The sequence below is a fragment of the Mercenaria mercenaria genome, chromosome 12 (genome assembly GCF_021730395.1).
Source record: "Mercenaria mercenaria strain notata chromosome 12, MADL_Memer_1, whole genome shotgun sequence".
NCBI lineage: Eukaryota > Metazoa > Mollusca > Bivalvia > Venerida > Veneridae > Mercenaria > Mercenaria mercenaria.
In genome coordinates this window covers 4340644-4364526 of record NC_069372.1, presented here as the reverse complement: position 1 = coordinate 4364526, position 23883 = coordinate 4340644, and the positions used below count along the sequence as shown (strand labels likewise).

The 23883-nt window shown below is 31.6% G+C and overlaps 1 protein-coding gene across 8 annotated transcripts in view; it reads right to left on the bottom strand.

Annotated features, from left to right (window-relative positions):
* LOC123535484 (leucine-rich repeat-containing protein 74B-like) overlaps positions 1-23883 on the bottom strand; it is a 74041-nt gene that overhangs the window by 35306 nt on the left and 14852 nt on the right. The window contains exon 1 of one of the 8 annotated variants that reach the window (XM_053519022.1): positions 21723-22606. The exons of 5 other annotated variants lie outside the window; for them this stretch is intronic. In XM_053519022.1, coding sequence (XP_053374997.1) covers positions 21723-21821 — 99 coding nt within the window. In that variant the 5' untranslated portion in view covers positions 21822-22606. Of the gene's footprint in view, positions 1-3352; positions 3751-15503; positions 16649-21722; positions 22607-23883 lie in introns of those variants that run through there. 2 more of the 8 variants (XM_053519020.1, XM_053519024.1) reach the window with 2 other exon arrangements.

Here is a 23883-nt window from a genome sequence, read left to right as displayed (position 1 = left end):
TTACTAACTGTTTAAAACAATGGGAACATAGAAAACTAACACTACTTGGAAAAGTAACTGTTATAAAATCATTAGCTTTACCAAAACTAATTTACCCTCTTACAGTGTTACCAAACCCATCAAATGAAGTAATGAAAGAGATTAAAACACAATTGTTTAAATTCTTGTGGGATAATAAACCAGATAAAATTAATAGGGAGATTATTATACTGGACTACAAAATGGGTGGTATAAAAATGATAAATCTAGATTACTTCATAAATGCTATAAAAGCTTGTTGGATCAGAAGGATAATAGATAAAAGCAACCAAGGACAATGGAAGATCTTTTATAGTACATTATTATCTAATGTTGGAGGAGAACTTTTATTTGAATGTAATTACTCTCAGAAAGAAATTGAAACTATATGTAAATCCAACATTTTCATGAAAGATTTATTGACAGCTTGGGTAAATATTAATACACAGGACAACAATAAGAGCATAAGTAAACAGGTAATATGGAATAACACAAGCATAAAACTTGAAAATAAAACATTTTTCTATAAAGACTGGTACGAAAAGGGAATAAAGCATTTGGAACATTTATTTGATTACAGAACAAAAGCTTTCTATACTTTTGACGAATTTAAATTTTATATAATATAGAAAACAATCAATTCTTGAAGTACTACAATCTTATAGCAAGCATTCCACAAACTGTTAAACAGGTGCTTAAGCAAGAGAATATATCTTATGCACGAAATGAATTACTTATAGATAAATTAAGAAAGACAAAAGAACCAAATAAACTACTTTACGACACGCAAAGAAGAAACAGACCAAAACCAATAATTAAGTCGGAAATGAAATGGTCAGCGATTATATCAGAGAACCCCTCTTGTTGGTCAAACATATACATGCAAACACAGAAAGCAACAATAGATACAAAAATACGAAGTTTTCAATACAAACATCTGATGAGAATTCTCCCAACAAACAAATCATTATTTAAATACAAATTAACAGAATCAAATTTATGTTATTTCTGCAATATGCATGTTGAAACATTAGAACATATGTTTTGGGAATGTAACTGTGTACAACAACTATGGAACAAATTACATATGTACCTTGACAAGAAAAATCTCAAAACACAATTTAGCTTAGAGGTAGTCAGTTTTGGTATCGCTGAAAGGAACGTAAAACGAAAAAATGTGATAAACTTTATAATATTTCTAATGAAATCTTACATTTTTCAAATCAAAAATAGAAAACAAACACTCAGTTTTGACAGTTTCATATCATATCTTAAAATCAGGATAAAACTTGAAAAAGAAATTGCATTATCAAATGACAAAATAAACCAACATAATATCAAATGGTCTGGTTTTGAGGTATGAATGTAGATGCTGTTGGCTATAATAATAATAAAAAAAAAAAGAAAATATCTTACATATTTTATTCTTCATCTATATAATAAAATGATACTTTCTAGACAGTGTGCCTACAAATTGATTTTTACATGATTGTAGCATAAATAACCATTACAATTCTTAGACAATTATATGAGTTTGGAGACGATCTAAACATCCAATAATATCTACTCTTTTTAACTTTTTTCTCTCTTAGATGTTTTGTTCTCTAATTTTTTTCATCTAAAAATATATATATAGAAAAAGTCTTCTTGTGACATCCATTACTACAAATGTTTGTTTAATTAGATGACCATAAAATACATGTTTTGTATCTATTGTTAAAAACATTTGTCCAAGTCATCATATTTTGTAAATGTATGAAGATTGAAAAATAAATTATAAAAAAAAAAATGTTGACAGTTTGACAATGTAGATGTAAACTGACAGCTATTGTGTAGAGTAATATGCATGTTTAATGTGCTGTTCAATTTTCATGTGAAACAACATTTTGTTTCTATGATTTGGTGCTGTTTGAATTTTTTCTCTCAAAATGTAAGACCCTGTCTTAAACCATTTTTTGCACTTATGTGGTTCTATTTGAACATGCTTAAATGAGAATGCATGCAAAATCAAAATGCGAAATAATTTATATCTTCCATGTCCCTTTTGTGCCACCGTATATCAATAATTGTCAAAGTGATCTTCAATTAGAACAAGAAATATTGGATTATCCCTCAATGATCAAACATGTTCAAATTGACACAAGAAAGTTATTACAGGATATTTGTTTTCCAAACACTTCACACTTTAGCTGAATTTAATATATTTATACTGAAAGATCTGTATATAAATATTTGGTTAAGATAAACTCTGAACATTGCAAGCATTTCATTAATTGTTGATCACTAAGATACAGTAGGGATCAATGCTGTGACAATGATTCTTCCTGTAAAAATAACTGTAACACACCTTTTGTGTTTTCCATACTTAACACCATTAACCCTTAGCCTGCTGCAGGCGAATTAAACAGCCTTTGCAAACAGCTTGGAACCAGATCAGACGCCGATTAAATCGGCGTCTGATCAGGTTCCAAGCTGTTTGCTACTCTGACAATATTTCTTCCAATTTTGGAGCAAATTGAATGAACTTTACAATTTTAGCAGACGAAATTTCCAGCAGACGACAATTTATCTAGCATGCTAAAGGTTAAAGACTCATAACAATAATTATGTCTTTATAAAATGGCTGCCACATTTTCTGTTATGAACACAAAATACATTTATTTCTTGTTAAATCCTATTTCTGATAAATGCTTCCTTTAACATTTGTCAAAGGTTGGTTGGTCTTTTACAAGAATCAAAGAATTTCTATACTCCTGATCACTATATTGAAGTGTTTATAATAACTGGCATGAAGAACTCTTGGAACCCATAAACTCTCCAAAACAGAGTATTCCTTTGGTTCCGAGGCTTTTCTGTAATAAGAGTTTTCCTTTGTTATCTATACATTATTCAAATCTATCAAGCGCTTTTTATAGATGAAAATATAGCAATTAAACAGAAAAGAAAAGCTAAATTTCAAATTACACAAAACATGTACACTGTACAACCAAGTTGAAAGTAAGACTGAGTTGGGTTTTACGACGAACTGACACAAAATGGTCATATATTGCAGAAGAAAACGGTACAATAAAACAAGCCATGTATTATTTTCAAGGTTGCACGGGGACCAATGAGCAAAATGCTCAAGTTAATTAGGCCATGCAGTGATTGGTGTGGGACCACATGATTTTCAGTAAGCTAATACGCTTGAGCCATCAATTAATGTTTCACTGTAAAAAAGTCTTTTTAGCGATGTCTTTCTTACAGAAGAAACTGTTTTATCTTTACATAAATATTATTTATCTATAACGTAATTAATTACTTCCAAAAATAATCACTGAACAGTGTAAAGTACCTTCCGTTTGTCAATATTCAATATCCTTTCTGGTCTGAGAGTAGCCCTGAAAGCAGCTTGTCCGAAGTAAGTCTCCATTTTCAATTAAATCAATCCCATCTGATATATCCGCTTAAAAAAATCTGATTTAATATGAGAAAAGTCTTCCAACATGATGCGATACATAGACGAGTACATACTCCATAAAAAAGTCAACTCACTTAAAATGTCCTCTAAAAATTAATACCATGATGATGTGAAAAAATTATACATTTTAGTGCCTTCTTCATAATAAAAAAAGGTGTGATCGAAATAACAGTGAGTTCAGTAACATTTAATGAACAATTTCATATAAACGATATTTTCCTAGGAACCTAGTTTTAAGTTCAGTAACCTCCGTCCATATCCTAAGCCAACAGTAAAATAAATAATATTTCGATGTTCAAACATTTTTGTCGGCACAGAAATAAGTGTCTAAGTGATAGGTTTAAATTGCATCTCTTCAACATTAGTTTACTTATCCTATTAAAACTTCGTACTTCAACGTTTAATCCTTAAAACTCATCCCGATATAACTCCCTGATGTAGTTTTCACTGTCCTTTTTTAAAATTCTTTAATTACAAAGGAATTTTTCAATAGCATTACAAAACATTAAAAGAAAAAAAGTTTTAATAACTGTTTGCATACATGTAATTTATTCTACAAAATTAAATCCTTTAAGACCTCTGACACTGAAAAACTCTTTAAAAACTTCAAAAATAGAACAAACATTTTATAAAATCTACTCATTTTATCTACAATGAACCCTCTATTTTTATATAAATGATATTTCTAATGATTTTCGAACTTGCTACAAAAGTTTCATTTAAAGCAAATAAATTGACATACTGTTTTTTATTTAATATTAACCTATGTCACTCAATTACAGAGAAAAAGGCAAAAATCAATGATAATATATTGATCATGAATTAAACCATGGGACTCTTTCTTGAGATATATTAAATATTGCTCTTGATATAGCTTTCACAAGGCTTTATGGTATTCAGCCTCAACAATACCCAACACTAATTTTGCAACTTTTTCCTTGATTAAAATATGTTCTCCAAGACAGAATTCTTACAGATTTCTTACCATTCAATAAACCTACTTTGGTAAGAATTACTTCCCTTTGATTTGGGAAGTCACAGATTTTTATTGTCCTTGCATACAGTATAATGCTATATTTTCTACCCTGGTTATTATTTTGCAGTGACTGTAGAGAAAAGTTTTCAAGACTTATATTAACCATGCTCAATGCCAGCTTCCTGGACTTCTGTCCTGCGCTTGTGCCTTGGTAATGGAATAGGGAGACTGCAGTCACATTGAGCATGCTGATTCCCCTGGATTCGAGCCCACAACATCTAGACCATAAGTTTCAGGGTATCAACCTACACATCATTCGTTTGATCCAAGGAAAAGGAAAAAAACTTTAAAGGACCAGTTTGACATATCTTATGTATACTGCTACACCATGGCAATAGGTGGAGAGCAGAATCAAGTGATCAAAGTTTTTTGGTGATCATTCAATATAGGAATTTATGTCCAAGTTCATTCACCCCTCATCCTTCACTCCATGTGGGAAAGTTGTCAACTGTGACGCTTGTCAAGTCGCAACCAGTCAATACTGAATGGACAGTTACAAAAATAACTCCTTTATCTAATACGAGTTACGACAGTTTTCCATTCACCCATCATGGTAAGTGTTACAAAAAAATGCTATATCTCTATTTAGGTTCGGACACCAAAAATAAATTTTCTGAAACAGATCTATGCAGAATATTTACAAGTGCTAGACCAATACTTACAGACAATGTTAAATTTTTTATTTCAAGTAAACAGGAAGGACATCAAATCTGTTAGGAAAGAAGACATTAGAGATGTGTATATTATCTGAAACGCTGAACTGTGATATAATATAACATTTCAAATGAACTCCAAAGTATGTGTTTCTTTTTGTCTATCTGTTGTAACAGCACCAAAGCTTGGTACACTAAAGAAAATATCAAATATATGCATGAAGAAATTTACAACACACACTGAACAAGCTAACGTAAGACTACAATTATGTTCCAAAACATACAAAATGCTACATCGGAGTAACTGAGTAACATATCTGCTGTACATATCATTTGACAACAAGTCCCTGTTTCCCCGTTTAAATGCTCCAAGAATTATTATCATAGATGCAGCACAGGTAACTTGCATTTTATGGGTATAATGTATTATCAGTTTTTTGTCTGCAAATGAACATTGTTTTCTTTCGATTGCCATTTTGCAAACAACACACATGGCATTGTGAATAAAGAGAGTTCTTTACATGTACCATTGTTTTACGTTATGGAAAATTCTGCAAATACATATATAAAGTGAAATCAATGGTGACAAGATTGGTCAACTGGCTAAGCGTTTATGCATACTATTTAGAACAGCCAAAAAGATTGGACCTGCGGGAAAAGCTGAAAATCTCCCAAACTCAACTGCTTATTTCACGCAGAGCAGCAGCTGATATTATGAAGTTAAAAATATTTCATTTCCTTGGTTCATTGTGTATGTTTTACATCTCATCCATAAATGAACTGAAACACTGTTCTCCCAAAGCATACTGGTTTGGAAATTTCACACTGATATTCATATATTTTTTTTTTAAACAAAATCATAATATACTGGTATATCAGTAATTTTACTGCACATCTCCAACAGATCGAAGTTGTCAAATATGAAAACTTAAATGAGGTATAAGATTATTTACAGAACGCTGTAACATAACTAAGAATACACATTGAAAATAAATCTCCCACAAACTTGCTTTATCTATCACTACAAAATACAAAGTTACTTCTAGCCGCTTGCAACAAAAAGGACTCATGTCGGTGTATGGGGCAGACTCAGGAGTGTTGCAGATTTCATTACCTCTAATGAACAGACTCAACATTTTGAACATTTCGATTGCTTACATTCTATACTTAGGGCTTCAAAAGGATCTTCTACTGGATTTGATTATAAGATTACATAAGAGTTATTATAATTGCCATAGTGACAGATGATAGGTTAAATGAGACCAAAACATTACTACTTAATAAAAGTTTTTGTAAAAGCTCAGTGTTTACAGTGATCAAAGGATAAAACTGCACTTGAAAAGCTAATGCTATTCATATGTTCTTCAATATTATATGAGCCGTGCCATGAGAAAACCAACATAGTGGGTTTGCGACCAGCAAGGATCCAGACCAGCCTGCGCATCCGCGCAGTCTGGTCAGGATCCATGCTGTTCGCTAACAGTTTCTCCAATTCCAGTAGGCTTTAAAAGCGAACAGCATGGAGCCTGACCAGACTGCGCGGATGCGCAGGCTGGTCTGGATCCATGCTGGTCGCAAACCCACTATGTTGGTTTTCTCATGGCACGGCTCATATAAGCATTAGCACTGAAATTTTAATGCAGCACACCCATAAATCTTACCATAATCTTACATCGAAGATCAATAATTATTGCAATACCATTTAAAACCATTGCTATAATTTCTGGATTCAGACAAACCAAGCAAAAATTAGGACTTTGTAAAGATTTTCCTCTTAAAGGTGGTCAATCACATTTGAGCAACATTTTATGACGTAAAATTCTGTTAGAGATTTATTTAAGGAACAAAATGACCTATTATATAGAGTCAGACCCCTATTGGAAATGTATACTATATTATTTTTATGAACTTTTGTAATTACCTCCCTTTAATATAAGTTTGTTTCTTTTGATTTTAGTAAAATTTTTGTTTTACATTTGCATTTGAAAAATACTGGATGTTTCAACTACCTGAAACAAAGGCAAGTTTTATAACAGGCATGTAGCTTTGGAATTCATCTATTTTCAATCCATCTTAGTTGCACATCCAAGATAGACAATGAAAGGTAATAATAATGTTATAAACTTGCATTTCTAATTCATTCTGGCAAAATATGTACTTGTCAATGCAAATTTTTGTCAACTTTAATACAATATTGCTTATATTCATATTATTCCGTAGGCAAAATATGTTTATTGCTGAAATAATGCTATCTTTGTTGGGCAACCAGGATAGGAAGTTCATGCAAATATTAAAAATACTTCCATTGAAATTCTGATGTGTATTAAGAACTTGGTGAATACAAATACGTGTAAATGCATGCATGATTCCATTAGTTGACCAAAATCTGATTAATCACCTTTAAATTCATTATGGTACTTTCCTGGATGTTCAGACTTTTTCAGGACATTTCAAGAATTGACACAAACCTTTTAAGGACTGTTAGAACAATGTATACAGTGAGTGGCCAAAACTTCATCAACATCCAAGTAATGCTCATATAAAATAAGCCAAATAAAATTTCCACTATATACTATAAATGTGCATGATGAATGATTTCTAGTTAGACAGAACTATGATAAATAAGCTGACAATTCTTTGATATTATGTTCAAAACTACCTAAATCATTGCCTAATCATGATGTATCTTAGTTTTGTCATGATTAATCAACAATCAAGCATTTTTGCACTGGTTAATCCACTGATTCTAAACCCTATCTTCTATACTTGCTTTATGAAAATTATCTACACACTGATGTCAGTTTGATGTCATTTAGACAAGATTTATATTAGTACTGAGCAATATATGGCAATCTGTAAAATTTCAAAGGGCCATAACTCCTAAAAGAGGTAAGGTATATACAAGTCCTGAATACATGCCCAAGTTCACTTCTAAAATGATACATTTTTGCTAGTTCTGGCAAGATACCAATGTTTTAAGACATTATCTGGACAAGGCATAATAATTGCTGCACAATATACAGCATTCTCCAGTATAACAGATCATAAAAACTTCAATCTAAAATTCTAAGTCGGAAGGGGACATAATTCCCAATATACTGGTGCCAGAGTTATGAGTGGCCCTTGTGTCATATGACTAAGTGTTGAACTATTTCAATTTTTAAGTCTGAATTAAATACATTCAGTGAGAACAGAGATAGAGTGCAAGTGGATCAAAACATATACCTGAAATTCTGTGAAAAAAAGGGGACATAATTCATGAAAAACTTGCTCAAGACTTGTGGCCCTTGTGTCATATGATGTGGAAAATGATGAGAAAGAATAATTTAAGTCTGGACCAAATCAATCAAGTAACAAGAGAGATAAATTGAAAGTGCATAAAACCTTTTTTAAAACCAAGCTCTGGCCATGGACATTGATGGTATCTAAACAGCTGAGCTGAAAATGAATAACTAGTACATATATCAATGTTTACCTTAATATTCACTCCACTTGGTCTTGCATTCAGTTGGCTAAAGAATGCTTGACTCGGAGATCTTAATTATACAGACAACTCAAAACCTCTTTGAAACTGCTCAACTCACAGGGGATCAAAGTATTGATTAATATATATAAAGTTGTTTTACATTTTAAATCAATTATAAGATACAAAATCATCAAAGGTCAAAGACTTTTTAACAGCACTTTATTTACTTATATTTTATGGTATTCAGACTTCTTTTAATTTATATTTGCTACTTAACAGGTCAAAGTATATAAAACTTCTATTTTTTGGTCAAATATTTAAATTAGATTAATTATCTTTATCTATTTGCATTTAAGGCCACCGGCCCATACACAATAGTATAATACAAGCATAGATAATAAAATATGTGTATGTTGTCATGACAAAATGTTCAGGTAAAGGTATATGGTAATACAAAACTAAATAATTAAACAAAACGTAAGTGATGACAAGATATCTAAACAAAATTACATGACATTATAAATATACACTGTGCTAGGTTACATTGCATACCTAATAATTTAAAGTTACGATATTATTTCAGAGCGTAATTTCATGGCATAATATATAAACTGTGAAAGGTTACGCAGTAACAAGCAATTCTTACTAGACATTAAAACATTAAATTTGTGTATAGTTGGATGGCGCCAAAACTTATCAGGTATATATCTTATGCGAATTATCTCATAAAGTGGACATTCCCAGGGGTGTAAAATTCTTTTTCACACCACTCGCCCTGCAGGACTAGTAGCTGGTAAAATCTACTCGCCCTTAGTGGACAGTCACTCGCCCTAATAATTGACATTTTTAATACTGTCACGTTTAATGGAAGGAGAATAATGTACAAGCAAATTTCAAACATAACACATAGCTCGTACACTATGTTTCCTTTTTGATTATCCGTTTTTGTTACTCTTAAATTTTCTTTTCACCCCAGACATTTTTCTTTCACTAATTTTGTCATCTCCACCACCAAGTTGCTTTCCATAATAACTGCATCGATAGTAAAAATAATCACAGTCTAACACCTGCCGTAGTTTCCCAAAGTGTCAGGAAAGTATTAAACATCAGTTATTTTCATTTTCTCAAGACTTATTTCCTGAAAAATAATTATTTTGAAAAGTGTCCTAAAAATATGGACACAGTAATCATCATCCACCTACCCGTCTTGAAAACGAAAAAAAAAAAGTTGACAATCATCCGTAATTATTCTGTTGATAAACTAAGTAATTGGCCTGTTTTCATCATCAATTAACATCCTCTCAAAGAGCTAAAAGAGGTGTGTCGGTATCATGACATCTGAAGTGGAGATCAAAGCGGTATTGCTGCACGAGATTGTCATGGCATTACGTCATATTACAGTTTTTGCGCCATGTGACCTATTTGCCCTCAAGGAATTTACATTATCGTTTGAGAAGAATATTTTATAAAAACAAATACATGTACAAAGATTCATTTAAAACTATTAAAAACCGCAACAACATCATTTTGTTTTATTTTAAAACTACATTTCTATTTACGTCCACGAGACCTTTTTACCAAAAAAAAAAAATCGTTTTACTCAATGTATTTAAATTACTGCCGCTTTTTCATTATTTAAGATATTTTAATTCTGTTTTTTGTTCTTTCCGGTCAAAAGTCCGAATTTTATGCCCATAGTATGTATCACTTATTTTCTCTTAGAAAGAAATCAGTAATTAAGATCGCGCTGTTTGAAATTTAACAAATGATTATATGAAAATTCGACCGTTTTCATACAAATTTGCTTACATTTCCGTCGATATTTTATGGAAATCTTAGTACATTTCAAATTGTATTACTTCTCAAGCGATGTTGAAAAACTGAAGCGATAATGTTAAAAAATGAATGCACTACGCACGTTTTTTTTGTACGTGTCGATAAACAAAAGTAACGGAGATGTAAATCTGATATTACGTTAGGTCGCACGTGCTCTCGGAATGGACAATTACTGGCATGACATTTTGATATCTTTACGATTCGCGGGTAAATTCCAGTCAATCAAAGTAGCAACTGAACTATCTCAAAGTTTGTTGAGGTTTTTCAAGATGTAATTTCTGAATTTCATTTTAAAAAGCTACGACGTAAAAACCACTCGCCCGATCGGTCGAGTATACAGCGAGATCCACTCGTCCTATCCATACTTTAACTCGCCAATGCGAGCGGGCGAGTGGAATTTTACACCCCTGATTCCAGCAGGAAATGAAACTCGTTCTCAATAACATGATCACAATGAATGCAAAAACGGGTTTCTTTTGATAAGCCCATATATCTACCTTTTTCAATCATTAATTGATGAGATGATGTTCTAAAAGATACAATACTACGTCGGAATTTAACAATATCTATGTGTTCAAGGTAATCTTCAAAAACAAATCTTTGCTTAAACCCTTTATATAATACCAGTTTCTTATTGTTAACCATTTCAACGTTCCAAATTTGTAAATATTGATCTTTTAATCTAGTTGTATATTGTTTTAAGAATACATTTGGATTATCTATTGCTTGTTTCTCCCATATATATCCAAAGCCATTTCTATACAAATTATTTCTCAATGTAGTAACCCAGTTTTTATAACCAAGATGGTCCCAGTGTTTAAGCATATTGTAACATTTCTTAACATATCTATCTTCAGGCATATTAACAATACGAATCCAAAATTTTATACATCTCTTTGAAGCCCATATATACATAGGAAATCTGGCACAATCACCTAAAACAGCAGCATTGCAAGCATACAATGGTGCATTCATATACCTTTTACAAGCATATACATGAACACGTTCTATACAATCCCTGACTTCTAAGCCCCAAAGTTCTGAACCGTATAGTAAAACCGGAGATATCTTAGCATCAAAAATCTTAAAGAAAGTTTTATAAGACATTGGTAACAAATTATACATACTCTTTAAAAGGGATACGAGCACTTTTTTTGCTTTAAGTGCCATATGTTCAGACATTTTATACAATGACAATCTGCAGGTAAAATTTAAACCAACATAACTAAAAGCATTTACAGTTTCTATGGTCTGGCCATCATACATCCAGTTTTCATTTTTTGATAAAGTACCACCATTTTTTAATACAACAACTTTAGTTTTGTCAACATTAACCTGTAATTTCCACTCTAAACAGTACTGATGTAAGACATTAAGTTGCCTCTGTAATCCATTAACAGTATCAGATACTAGGGCCACATCATCAGCAAACAGCAACAAGAAAATTTCAACATCATTTGGTAAAAGTTGTATGCCATGAATTCCACTACTTCTGATTACATTATCTAACTCATTTATAAATAGACAAAATAAAATTGGACTAAGTTTACAACCTTGTCTTAAACCAAGGGGGCAATCGAATGTTGCAGTTGATGATGCATTACTTCTTACACATGCTTTTACAGAATGATAAATACTTACAATTGATTTCAACAGATTACCCTTTATACCATTTTGAATCAATGCTGTATATAATTTTGATCTATGAACAGAGTCAAATGCCTTTTTAAAGTCAACAAAGGCCACATACAACTTTTTACGCCTCATACTTAGGTATTTACTAATTATAGAATATAAAACAAAACCATTATCAATAGTAGAGTATCCAGAGCGAAAACCAGCCTGTGCTTCGGTGATTATTTTAAATGCATTACAGTAAAAAGTTACTCGTGTAGTCAATATACTTATATACACTTTACTAAAAATATCAACAAGAGCAATTCCTCTATAATTATCAGGATTATCAATGTTACCTTTTTTATGCAAAGGAATTATTATAGACTTAGTCCAAGTTGATGGGAAGTGACCAGATCTATATATTTTATTAAAAAGTTTCCTTATATATGGTAATAAGATTTCTATTCCATAAATAAAATGTTCTGCTATAAGATTGCCTGCCGAAGCTTTATTTGGATTAAGAGATTTAACTGCTTCAATAATTTCATCATCAGTTATATCGTTATTAAACAGTGTATCTTCTACTTCATCCATAGTTATATTTTCAACAAATATCTCTGCATTTACATCATTTTCTTCTGGATCACAGCTAAACACTTGTTTGAAATGTTCAAACCACTGACTAGAAGTAATATTCGGAGTATGACTCCCACTGCCTACATTACTCCTGAGCTTATTCTAAAACAATTAAGAATTTTTGACAGAAGCTTCAAGTTTATATAGACACTGATTTTTATACATTTTTTTCTTTTCTTTACATAATGCTTTATATTGTTTTTTTACAGCCCATGTATAAATTAAGGTCATTAATGCTTCTACTAGTGCGGAATTTTCTTAGAAGCTTATTCATTTTGAGTTTCAATTCACTGCAATCTTTGTCATACCAAGTATTTTTGAAAGACATTCTATCAAGAACGTCTGTAACTTAAAGGATGAATAATCAAAAAGTGAATAATAACTGATTTCTATCACTATTTTCAATTTTCATTTTGCAAAAAAACCCAACAATAATCAAAGTTTTAACATTATGTTTCGCTATTTTGCAGAGTTCAGTCCTAGTATTATATGGTATTGAAATTGTCTGTATCAATAACAAGAAAGCCGTGGTGGTTTCAAATTGATCACCTGAGATTCAAAGCTGGATTGAACAAATTGTTAAATCTTAGGTTCATCAAAGGGAAATTATTGGTGAATTATCTGAAATCAGACAAGCAGTCTCTGAGAAGATTTTCAAAGTTTTTCATATAGCCATATACTGGGAGAGAAGTCTAGTCGGGCCCCTGGCTGCCATGATTTTAGACAAAATAATCACAATAACTTGAAGAAATTTGACAGAGGGTCTCCCAAGGAACAATTAATTCTGTGGAATTATTTTGAATTTGTGCCAATGGTTTCTAAGGAGAAGATTTTTAAAAAGTTTTCTTCCTGGTTGCCATGGCAACCAGATTTCTGCACAGATGACCCATATCTGGAAGACTCTAAAAGGGACTATCAAAGGAACATTCCAGTGAAGTTTGATTGAAACTGGTTAAGTGGTTCAGGAGATGTGTTCTTTAGCCTTTAACCTGCTGGCGGCAAGTGATTCTGCCTTTGCAACCAGTGCGGATGTGCAGGCTGATTATGGTCTGCGCTGTTTGCTATTAAGTCAGTTAATTTTCAGTGAGCACCCCTTCAAATAATAAATGGTATTGCCCAAACTGAATGACGGACCAGACCATTTTAGAAATTGAGCAGGCTATATATAAAGATTAAAGACAGACAATGATTGTAAAAGCTCACTATGAGGTGAGCTAAAGGATACTGAAGGTGAGCTAGGATATATTTAAGTTGCCCACTGTTTGATCCCAAATGTCCCAAGTTCAATCCCAGTTGGGGTCACAACCTCCAAGCTGAACTTTGCTTCTTCATGAAGCACATAGGACTGCTTTTTTTTCCCAGGAGAGCAGCTACTAGGGCACAGATGCTTAAGCTGCAACTCAGATTGAAAATAAATTGGGTTGAAGTAACAATACGCAAAAAGACTATTAATAAATGTCTGCTATTCTCATAATGGTTGTCACAGTGTGGGTGAAATCTGTCTGCCAGGTGTACTCCTCTCTACCTCCCACAAACCGCATACCCACTGTTTAATCAATGATTAAACGACAAATTGATTACCCGATTTAAATTTAATGTCCTGGTTATCAATGCACCCTTAACACAGAACCGTTTAATCACTGATGACAATTTTTTGGCAACAGGCAACCATTAAGAAGCAAAATTGTTCAATAGAAAATATTTAACTTTCCAAAGCATTAACTAGTACATTATACTTAAAACACAGTCGTTGACTCGGTTAAGGGACAACAGTTTCTATCTAAAGGTTTTTTGAATCCAAGTACACTGAGCAAGCTTGCAAAAATTCTAATGAGTGCTTTCTCAAATAATTCACTGACATCAAAATAAAGAACCTCAGCTATAGAGTTAACAAACATGTGACCTGGTGGAGTTGCCCATTTTTGCAGTTGCATGTTTGAATTATATTATAAGGCCACAATCTCATTTCCTCTTACCAGACTATCAACCGACATTTTTTTTATGATATTGAAGAATCATCAAGAGCATATGGCAGCTTATTTCATCAAAATTGACTAAGATATGACAATTAACCCTTTGCCTGCTGGCGGCAATAATTCTGCCTTTGCGACCAGTGCAGACCAAGATCAGCCTGCACATCCGTGCAGTCTGATCATGGTCTGCACTGTTCACTATTCAGTCAGTAAATTTTCAGTAAACACCCCTTCGAATAATAAATGATATTGCCCAAATTGAATGATGGGCCAGTCCATTATAGAAATTTAGCAGGCTAAGGGTTAAAGTAATTGCAATTTATTTTTTCTAAATTACCTCCCCTGTTCTGTCAAGGTAGCTCTCACTTTTCAGCTCCAGGTATAAAAATGCATTAACAGATATTAAAATGCACTGAAGACAAAAATAAAAAAGGCTTAATGAGTTCCTTAATCTGACACTAGTCAGAAGTGGGTTGACATCAAATGTAAGAGACAGATTCAACGTTCTGTCACAAGACAAAACATGGAAAATTGTCTCCCTTGATTCCACCCTTTGATATGGCTATATCTCGTCATGTGATGCTTTTCTTCCCAGTAGCAATATTCAAATAAGCTTAAAGTTTTCTACATAATCTAAGTTAATTAATTTAAGTTTATATAAACACAGACTGATATTCAGGAATCTTAGATATATAACTCTAAGGGCCATAACTCTTTATTAACTCCAAGTTACTACAAATAACTGGATAAATTAAGAAAACCTCTACATCTAGAAATCACCTGAGACATTATAATGTAATATACTTACAGGAAAGCAATTATTTTCAATAGAAATCTTGTCAATAAGATCTTCAGTTACATCATCATCATTGTCGTGTAAATCTAAATCAGTAATAAACACACGAGCACCTGCTGATTTCACACACCTCTCCTCGTACATGTCATCAACTGGGGTAGACGTTTCCATTATAACCTCCATTGTTCTAATTTTTTTCTGTATTCGCTACTACAGATTTTACGCTATCCTTTCAAAACGTATAGATCCATTTTCCTCAAATATTGATCAACTTTGTACTGCATGATTCTTTTATAATTCTTAATTAATTTTCAACTCTATTGTAAACAATGCTTCATACTGCCCTGTTTTACACCAATATACATATTCCACACAGAAAATGTCAAAAAAAAAAAAGATCCACTGAATTTGACCAATGTTGAATTTGTATGTCTTTGGGGTGACTGTGTTTACAAACTTACACAATATTCTCTGAATGATTAACCCAACTGAAGATTAAGATATAAAAGACAACCTCGTGTCCACAAGAAGGATCTTAATAAGTATGATAACAATCATCCAGTTTTAAAGATCCACTTCCAAAATAGCCAGATGAACTTTTACAATAAAAATCACTTAATTAAAGTTGATACCTAAAGCCTTTTCATACTCTAAAAGCATCCACCGGACTGAAAAACATCATTTTTCAAAACAAACATGAAAAGTCTTAAGACGTTTAGCTAAATAAATCCTTCATACATAATTAAACGTGTTTTCAAACATAAAATATTAATGTAGAGATCTGCTAATGACCGAAACGTATTACAGACATATAACAACTAGTGAATTGGTAATTGATATTGATAATGTGCATAGACATTTTTTTTTTTGCTTTGTTTATTTATCAATAAAATGCAATTAAGTTTTTAAAACATTCGTACATAACAACCATTGATCTTCGACTGGTGAACTGTCACTTTATCTAGGCTTAAATCAATGAAATTGTCTCTAGATATATATCAATAGAGTTCCTGGTGAAAGTACTTCACTGCGGAAACACTGCATTAGCATAGGAATCCCATTAATAAAAGATCAAAGTCAACATTAAAACTTGAACAAAAACAAATCTATCTTTCAGATCCTCGGCAAACACGTATCTCAAAAAAACAACGCAGGTACTATCTCTTCTCAATGAAAAAATTATTATCTAGACAAAAAATTACCAACTGAATGAATTTTGGGTATGTTAATCCATGAAAAGTAACGTCCAGACTTTTAATTCAGATTATTTTATCAGCTAATATGAAATCATGAAGACATGTTAATAAAATGTGAGGCCCTGATGAATACTCAAACCACCTAAATACTTATATATCTTAGTATTAATATGCAAATTCTGAAAATTTAATAGAATAAAATTAATGTACAAAAATCTTCAAAGTTAAAATTTTTAATGTGTACAGTTAAATTCTGTTCAATTGCTCTTATAATATATTATATATAATTTTGACACCTCATTTAAATTTTGCTTACTATTATAATGAAATACTACACATTCTTGCAGACCTTTTTTCCATCACCAACACCGGTGGAATTGGGAAAATGGCTGGCTCTCTTATATTGTCTTAATTGGGAAAAATTGAAAGTTACCATAATGATCGAATATAAAGTACAATATTTTCAAGTATGGGGTTTAAAGCAGCATGCCTCCAGATTTGGCTAAAAAATAATCTTTCTTTCAAATTGAAGTATGTTTGGTCATATTATGAACATTAGAATATGAATTTTTGTTTCTAAAATATTTTAAAAGTTCCAAATCAAGAAAAAAATATGACCGCGACGGGAATCGAACCCTGGACTGCCGCGGCAATAAAGACATTTTTCCGTCGTCATAACCAATAGCGCTATAGCTGAAGTAGTGAATAATGACTTCAAAATAATTATAGATATTTATAATAGAGACAGTTTACCTTGAGTAAAAGCGTGACAAACGCTTTTCGATTTTCATCATAAAAAGTTAAAAAAAAACAGCAAATTCTCATGTGTTTCCGTAACATAAAGTTTGTCAGTAATTAAGTTTTAAAGCCTTCTTAAGAAATATAGCATTTATTTCAAGACATCTAAAAAAATAAAATTTTTGTTGTTGTGGAATGATCTGGAGGCATGCTGCTTTACTTCATATTAATAATTGATCAACAGTATAATTATTATAACATGTTGTTTACATAACCAAAATAAAAACAGATAAAGTAGTAGTAAAACTATTGTAAAACAGCAAAAATCCTGGAAGTTTACATTCATTTGGGAATTTAAAGTTCAGAAATTGGGAAAAACACATACTTGTTGCTTTGAGACTGCCTCCTTTTACGGGAGATAGATTAGCAGGGGAAAAAGCCCTGATTGGTATTCATACCCTTACACATGCCATTGTGCTTGTATCAAATACCTATATCAGTCCACATACACCCTCATACGTGCCAGTATAAAAACACTGTAGCCATACCATGTACATATACCCTTACATCATACATCGCACCACATACCCATACCAATATCACATACCCACACAAGTATGAAAGCTGATCCACAACCTTATTATAAACAGCCAAAATAGAACCTGATGTCCATTATTTAAAAGTTTTACTTCAGGGCCTCCAAACAAACATGCTTATCTATTAATATATTAATTCTCTCTCAATTGGATTTATTAACAATACAAAAATATTACCATTTAATTATTGAAAAGCCTCTTAGTGAAAGGCTAATAAATATTATGACCTTTTTGTATTTTATATTAATAATTCTTTCATCAGCATTTAACGGATTACCATTGAAATCAACAGTTTGTATAATCAAACATTTTAATAACTTCTCGCAAAAAGAGTAATTTTACCTGCATTAAGTTTTAATCAATAAAAAAAATCAATGATAGATATTCACTAAATATCTGATAGATATTTATAAAAAAGATGATAGGTATTTATCATATAGATCATAAATAATTTGAATTTTAAAATTTGTTCAGCAGGTACGGACCATTAGATATATATTCAAAATTTATATTTCTGCTCAATGGAAGTGTTTGAGTATGTGTTATCAATATCATATTTAATTCAATGAAGAGAGAAAATGTTCATACAATTCAATTTCTAACATTACAAAACTTTTTTTCCCTGCTGTTTCTTTCTTTCATTCCAATTTCTCAATTGACTTTATTTTTTTTGCACTTTACTTGAATCCTTTCAGTATAATTATTAGTAACAAATCTGAATGGTGCAGAATCCTGGTGACATCCATTAATGGCACTGTCCAAATTGAAAGATGGACAAGTTTATTATAGAAATTCAGCAGTGTAAGGGTTAAACAGCAATGGTGTGTGTTAAGTGGTTATTAGCGCTCTTACTGTGGTTACCATGTTACTGGCTATGCCCTTGTTTTAAGTTGTGACATGTTATCAATACTGCATGCAACTGCAATTTAAAGGTGGTCAATCACATTTGAACAAAATTTTTCAGTTTACATAATTATTCTGTTAGATTTATTTAAGGAACAAAAAGACCTATTGAATAGAGTTTGATCTGTATTGAAAATGTGACTGTGTTTTGCTACTTTTTATGAAATTTTGTAATTTAACTTCCCTTAATTCTTATAAAAGTATTTAAAAAGTGGACTACTTCTTTGATTTCAATACCATTTCTAGTTTTACATTTGCATTAATTTTGATTAATGCTGGGATATTTCAACAACCTGAAACAAAAGGCAAGTTTCATAATTCATCTATTTTCAATCTATCTTGGTTGCGCAAACAAGACAGACAAGGCAGGTAATAATAATTTTACAAAATTGCATTTCTAATTAATTCTGGCAAAATATGTACTTGTCAATGCAAATCTTTGACAACTTTTATACAGTTAAGTGCTATCTTGGTTGGGCAACCTGAACAATGATAGGAAAATTAAATTTTAAAAATAATTCCAGTGAAAATCTGAGGTGTATTAACAACTCGGTGAACATAAATAAGTCTAAATGATCATGCAATTGGATCAGTTCTGAAGAAATCCACTGGTTGACCAAAATCTGATTGTCATCATCATTATATAGCAAAAAATATCCCTTAGGAAAATGTCTTATTTTACAGAATTATGCAAAATAAGTGATTTCATGTTTGACTAATGTTTTCCATTTCTAAACAATTTAAAAATGAATAATATTTTAAATAAATACATCCACATTTAGTTAAATTCTTTAATGTCTAAACCTCAATCTTTAAATTAAGGGAAGTAATATTACTAATGCTTAATAGCTGCATTCCAATATACAGTTACTTCCCTTGACATTAAACTTTAAATGGCAATAAAATATGAAGAGATCTGTAAATCTGACATTTGAATTACTATAAATTTGATTACTTCTCTGTTACTGAATTTTTACAACAGACTTGCTTCTGGCACTGACAATTTTACAGACTTAATAATAGTGGAAGGCAAAATACTCCTTTCTTTTAACTACCCTTGTATAAAAATCTTAAACATTAGGCTCCCCGAAATTACTGTGTTTCAGTCACGGAGGTTGTGTTAAGAAGAAATGTATCTGTGAGATGGGAAAATAACAAATGAAGAACATGTATTTTATTTGAAAATGAATTTATTTATTGCAGAACAAAACAGTAGACTTGATATTTGATGAAGTTATGTGACAAGAAGTTGTGGGTAATGTTATAAATGTCTGAAAGTAGCACAACAGTAATTCTTATCAGACTTTGAGTAGGGTCACCAAATGAATTTAAAGCAAATATATACACTATCAAGACAGAACCTATACCTTTTTTAAAGTATTATAAAGAATTGGTTCTGTACCCTGAATAAATTCCATCCAAGGGTTTTCAGGATAGGAGTCATGCTTTTGAAAAACATTAACAAAAAAGGAGATAATTCAAAGATGGGACCACCTAGAGTTATGGTTCCTTGTCACTGCACTTTCTATCACTGACCTTTATGAATATGTAAAGTGTCAAGTCAATACCATACATAGCATTCCAGTTTTCAAAAAAGGGAGATAATTTAAAAATCATTTTTAAAACTGGAATGGCACCACCTAGCATTATTGTTCCTTGTCACTGCACTCCCTCACACTGACATCAATATGTAAAGTACGCAGTCAATACTGTACTTAGTATTCAAGTTTTGCCCCGGACAAGGTTTTTCAAAAAAGGGAGATAATTCATAAATAGGACCACCTGGAGTTTATGGTTCATTGTCACTGCACTTTCTCTCAATGAGCTCTATCATTGTATAAAGTAACAACTTGGTACCTTCAATACTTTCTGAGTTACCGGTATCCTCCTCAGACAAGAAGTGTAATGGTAGACAAGGTGGTGACTATATATTATATATGCTAAAAAAAAACATATCACTAAAACTTCTGATTAAGTTTGAACTTCTCTCTGTTAATGAGAGGGTCTCTGATGTCATGGTATTTAAAGTGGTCATTTCAAATCTCTTGCGCTGTCACCATTGTGGTTTTAAACCTCCACAAGGCATATATAATCTATTCTGTCATGGGTATCACTCATCCAGCTGGCACACAGAAGGCTAGAGATTCTACTCTGATATTTTAATTAAGTAACCTGATCTTAACCCTGGTTTCAGAATCTCAAAGATTTCATATAAGCCTGCTATAATATATATACTATGTTTGATACAAAAATATCACTTCAAACTTTAATAAATGACTGGCTAGAAATTGGCTAGAAATTGATTTTCCCTTTTTAGTAACAGTGACCTTGACCCCAAATTGAATCCAAGCCTTTCTCTGTAAGAAAGCATAGAAACCTTCACACCAAGTTCCAATACAATATTTCATACCAAACTCAAACTCGTAAGTGGCAATTTATTTCTAATTTTAAGTATGAAAAATAGCCAAAATCAATCTTCGGGTGTCTACAGCTTCTGTGGACTTTCGTCCCCCAGAACCCATAACCAAGGGGCAACCGCCTCTTTGAACCCCATCTCACTCCTACACACCTTAAGACCTTGACAGCTATGGTATAATTTGTCCAGTTCTATTTCTATAACAAGTAAAATATATCATAGTTTTACTGTTGATCGAGATATAAATATCGCACAACAAGATTCAAACCTAAAAATAATCACAACAGAAATTCAGCCCAAATTATACATGGAGGCAGTGTCTACTGTACTGAGAGGAAGTAACAATGTCTTGTATGGACTCTGAGTAATAATCAATACTTACAGCTACAAATTTCTTGTTGCCAACATTGTGATATTGGTATGAACGTTCTTGACTTCCATCCGCCGAAAGTGATGACTGTTTCGATCTCTTCTTAAACATGTTTCAGATCTTGTTTAAAATACAGTTAAACCTGCCTTATTGGCCACCTGTGTTAAACAGCCACTTGCCTTAAGCAGTCAGTCAACTTAATTCCAAAATTAACTTTTTGTTCTGATTTCAACTTGTCTTTTAGCATGCAGTCACCTGCCTTCAGCAGATAGACTGTGTCTCTTCCCTGACTGGCTGATAGTCTGACTGTATATCACTATGAAACTTCTATGATCGAATGAAACATGTCCAGTTAATTTGTTAGTTCACAAAACAGCATACATAGATACGTCACTCAATTTCAAGAAAATTTCTAAGTCAAACAAACCTTGTTAATTCACATTGACAGTACCTATGGATTTTCAAACATTTCAAATTTTAGGAAAGTGTAGAATGAAGACTTTATAAAATAATGTCTACATTTTTCCATCCACGACCACCAACTGACATTTTTCCAGGAACATAATATTATGTCAAATACTACACTATAATCTGCTTTAAAAGTAATGTAAATAAATTGTTTCTTTTTAAATAAAATTTAAAACAAATTGAATCGTTTTAAGTATTTTAATACAGTATTTATTTTTTTAACTGAAGAAGCAGTTGATGTTTAATTGTATACATATTAAACATCCTTGCATATATGGTAACTTAAACACATTTTAGATCCCTAATACTCGAAGCTTAAAGAAAAATAAACAAACAAGAAAGGAATTTTAAATAATCCTCAAAATTTTGGAGACATTTCCACTGAACAAATCTGTTGGTCTCCTCAACAACAATTCCAATATGTGACAGAAAATTGACTCCTTTTTAAAATCGTTATTAAACTAGTCAATACCAAAGCTCGTAAAACACATCAAAGCTTTTTAAATGTAAACAAATTCATTATTCTGACATTCCAGTCAACAAACGATCTCAATTAATCTTCATGTTTACTCAAAAAATCAAATATAGGAAACATTTTAATCATCTTTCGGACCAAAGGCACTCCATTTTCATTGAATACTATCTGTAAATACTTGTGATTTACAATTTAAAGTTACTATCTTACCAATTAGGACCGTTTAAGGTGTACGTTACCCTGTTAGCCTTGGTTCGTATAAAGCCAGTTCAATCTGTTAATCATTAAAAGTCTTCAAAAAGTTTAAATATAGATTAACTGATGATTTATATTATTTTTAACACGAAAAAAATGCACAATTTTTTTCACAATATTTCTGCTTTAAACTTCAAGTGAAAAATGTCAATATATTTTGGACATCACACTTTTTTTGCTCTCTAACTGTACTAGCTGCCATTAATAGATGAAACGAAAAGACTTCATCAGAAGACACTGGCATTACCACAGTTTTAAAAAATGTCAATTAGCATCAATTAGCTTAACTGTTAACAGGAATGTTTCTCAATCCAGCTATAAATGGCCAAACGGTCTGAGGCTTCGTAATCCGTAATATTTTATGTACTTGAAATTTCGATTCTGTTTATACTGATTCAATTTTATGCCAGACATAACAATTTCACACTGTCTGTTACAATTTATATGAATTTTTTGAATGTATAACTTAATTCTTATAGTGTACACAATAAACTTAACAGCTTATATACATTTTTATCATTTAACATTAGCATTTAAATTAGAAAAGCCGAGAATTTGAATGTTAATTAGAAATGTAATTGAAATTTAATCTTTATGCACCCTGAGTCTTTGTTAAGCCTAAATTAAATATTTTGCATCAACAAATAGTTTCAAATTGTTTAAATTAAAAGGGATTACTTTTATTTCACTCTATTCTTTTAAAAGTTCTCTATGTCTGAATTTAATGTACAAATGCTGTTAAAAAACTGATAGATTAATAATTAAAAATTGATTGAAATATTTCATATCAATTTAAGGTTCTTTTCTGACACTATGACATTGTAACTGGTGTATTAATTAAGAAACGAACATGACATAAATGACGTTGAAGTCACGGTACTCCTGACAACGCCCAAAAAATACAAATACTCACCTCAGAACCGAAGAAACTTACTATTATAACAGAAATCTTCAAAACAAAATCGCCAAAGGGAC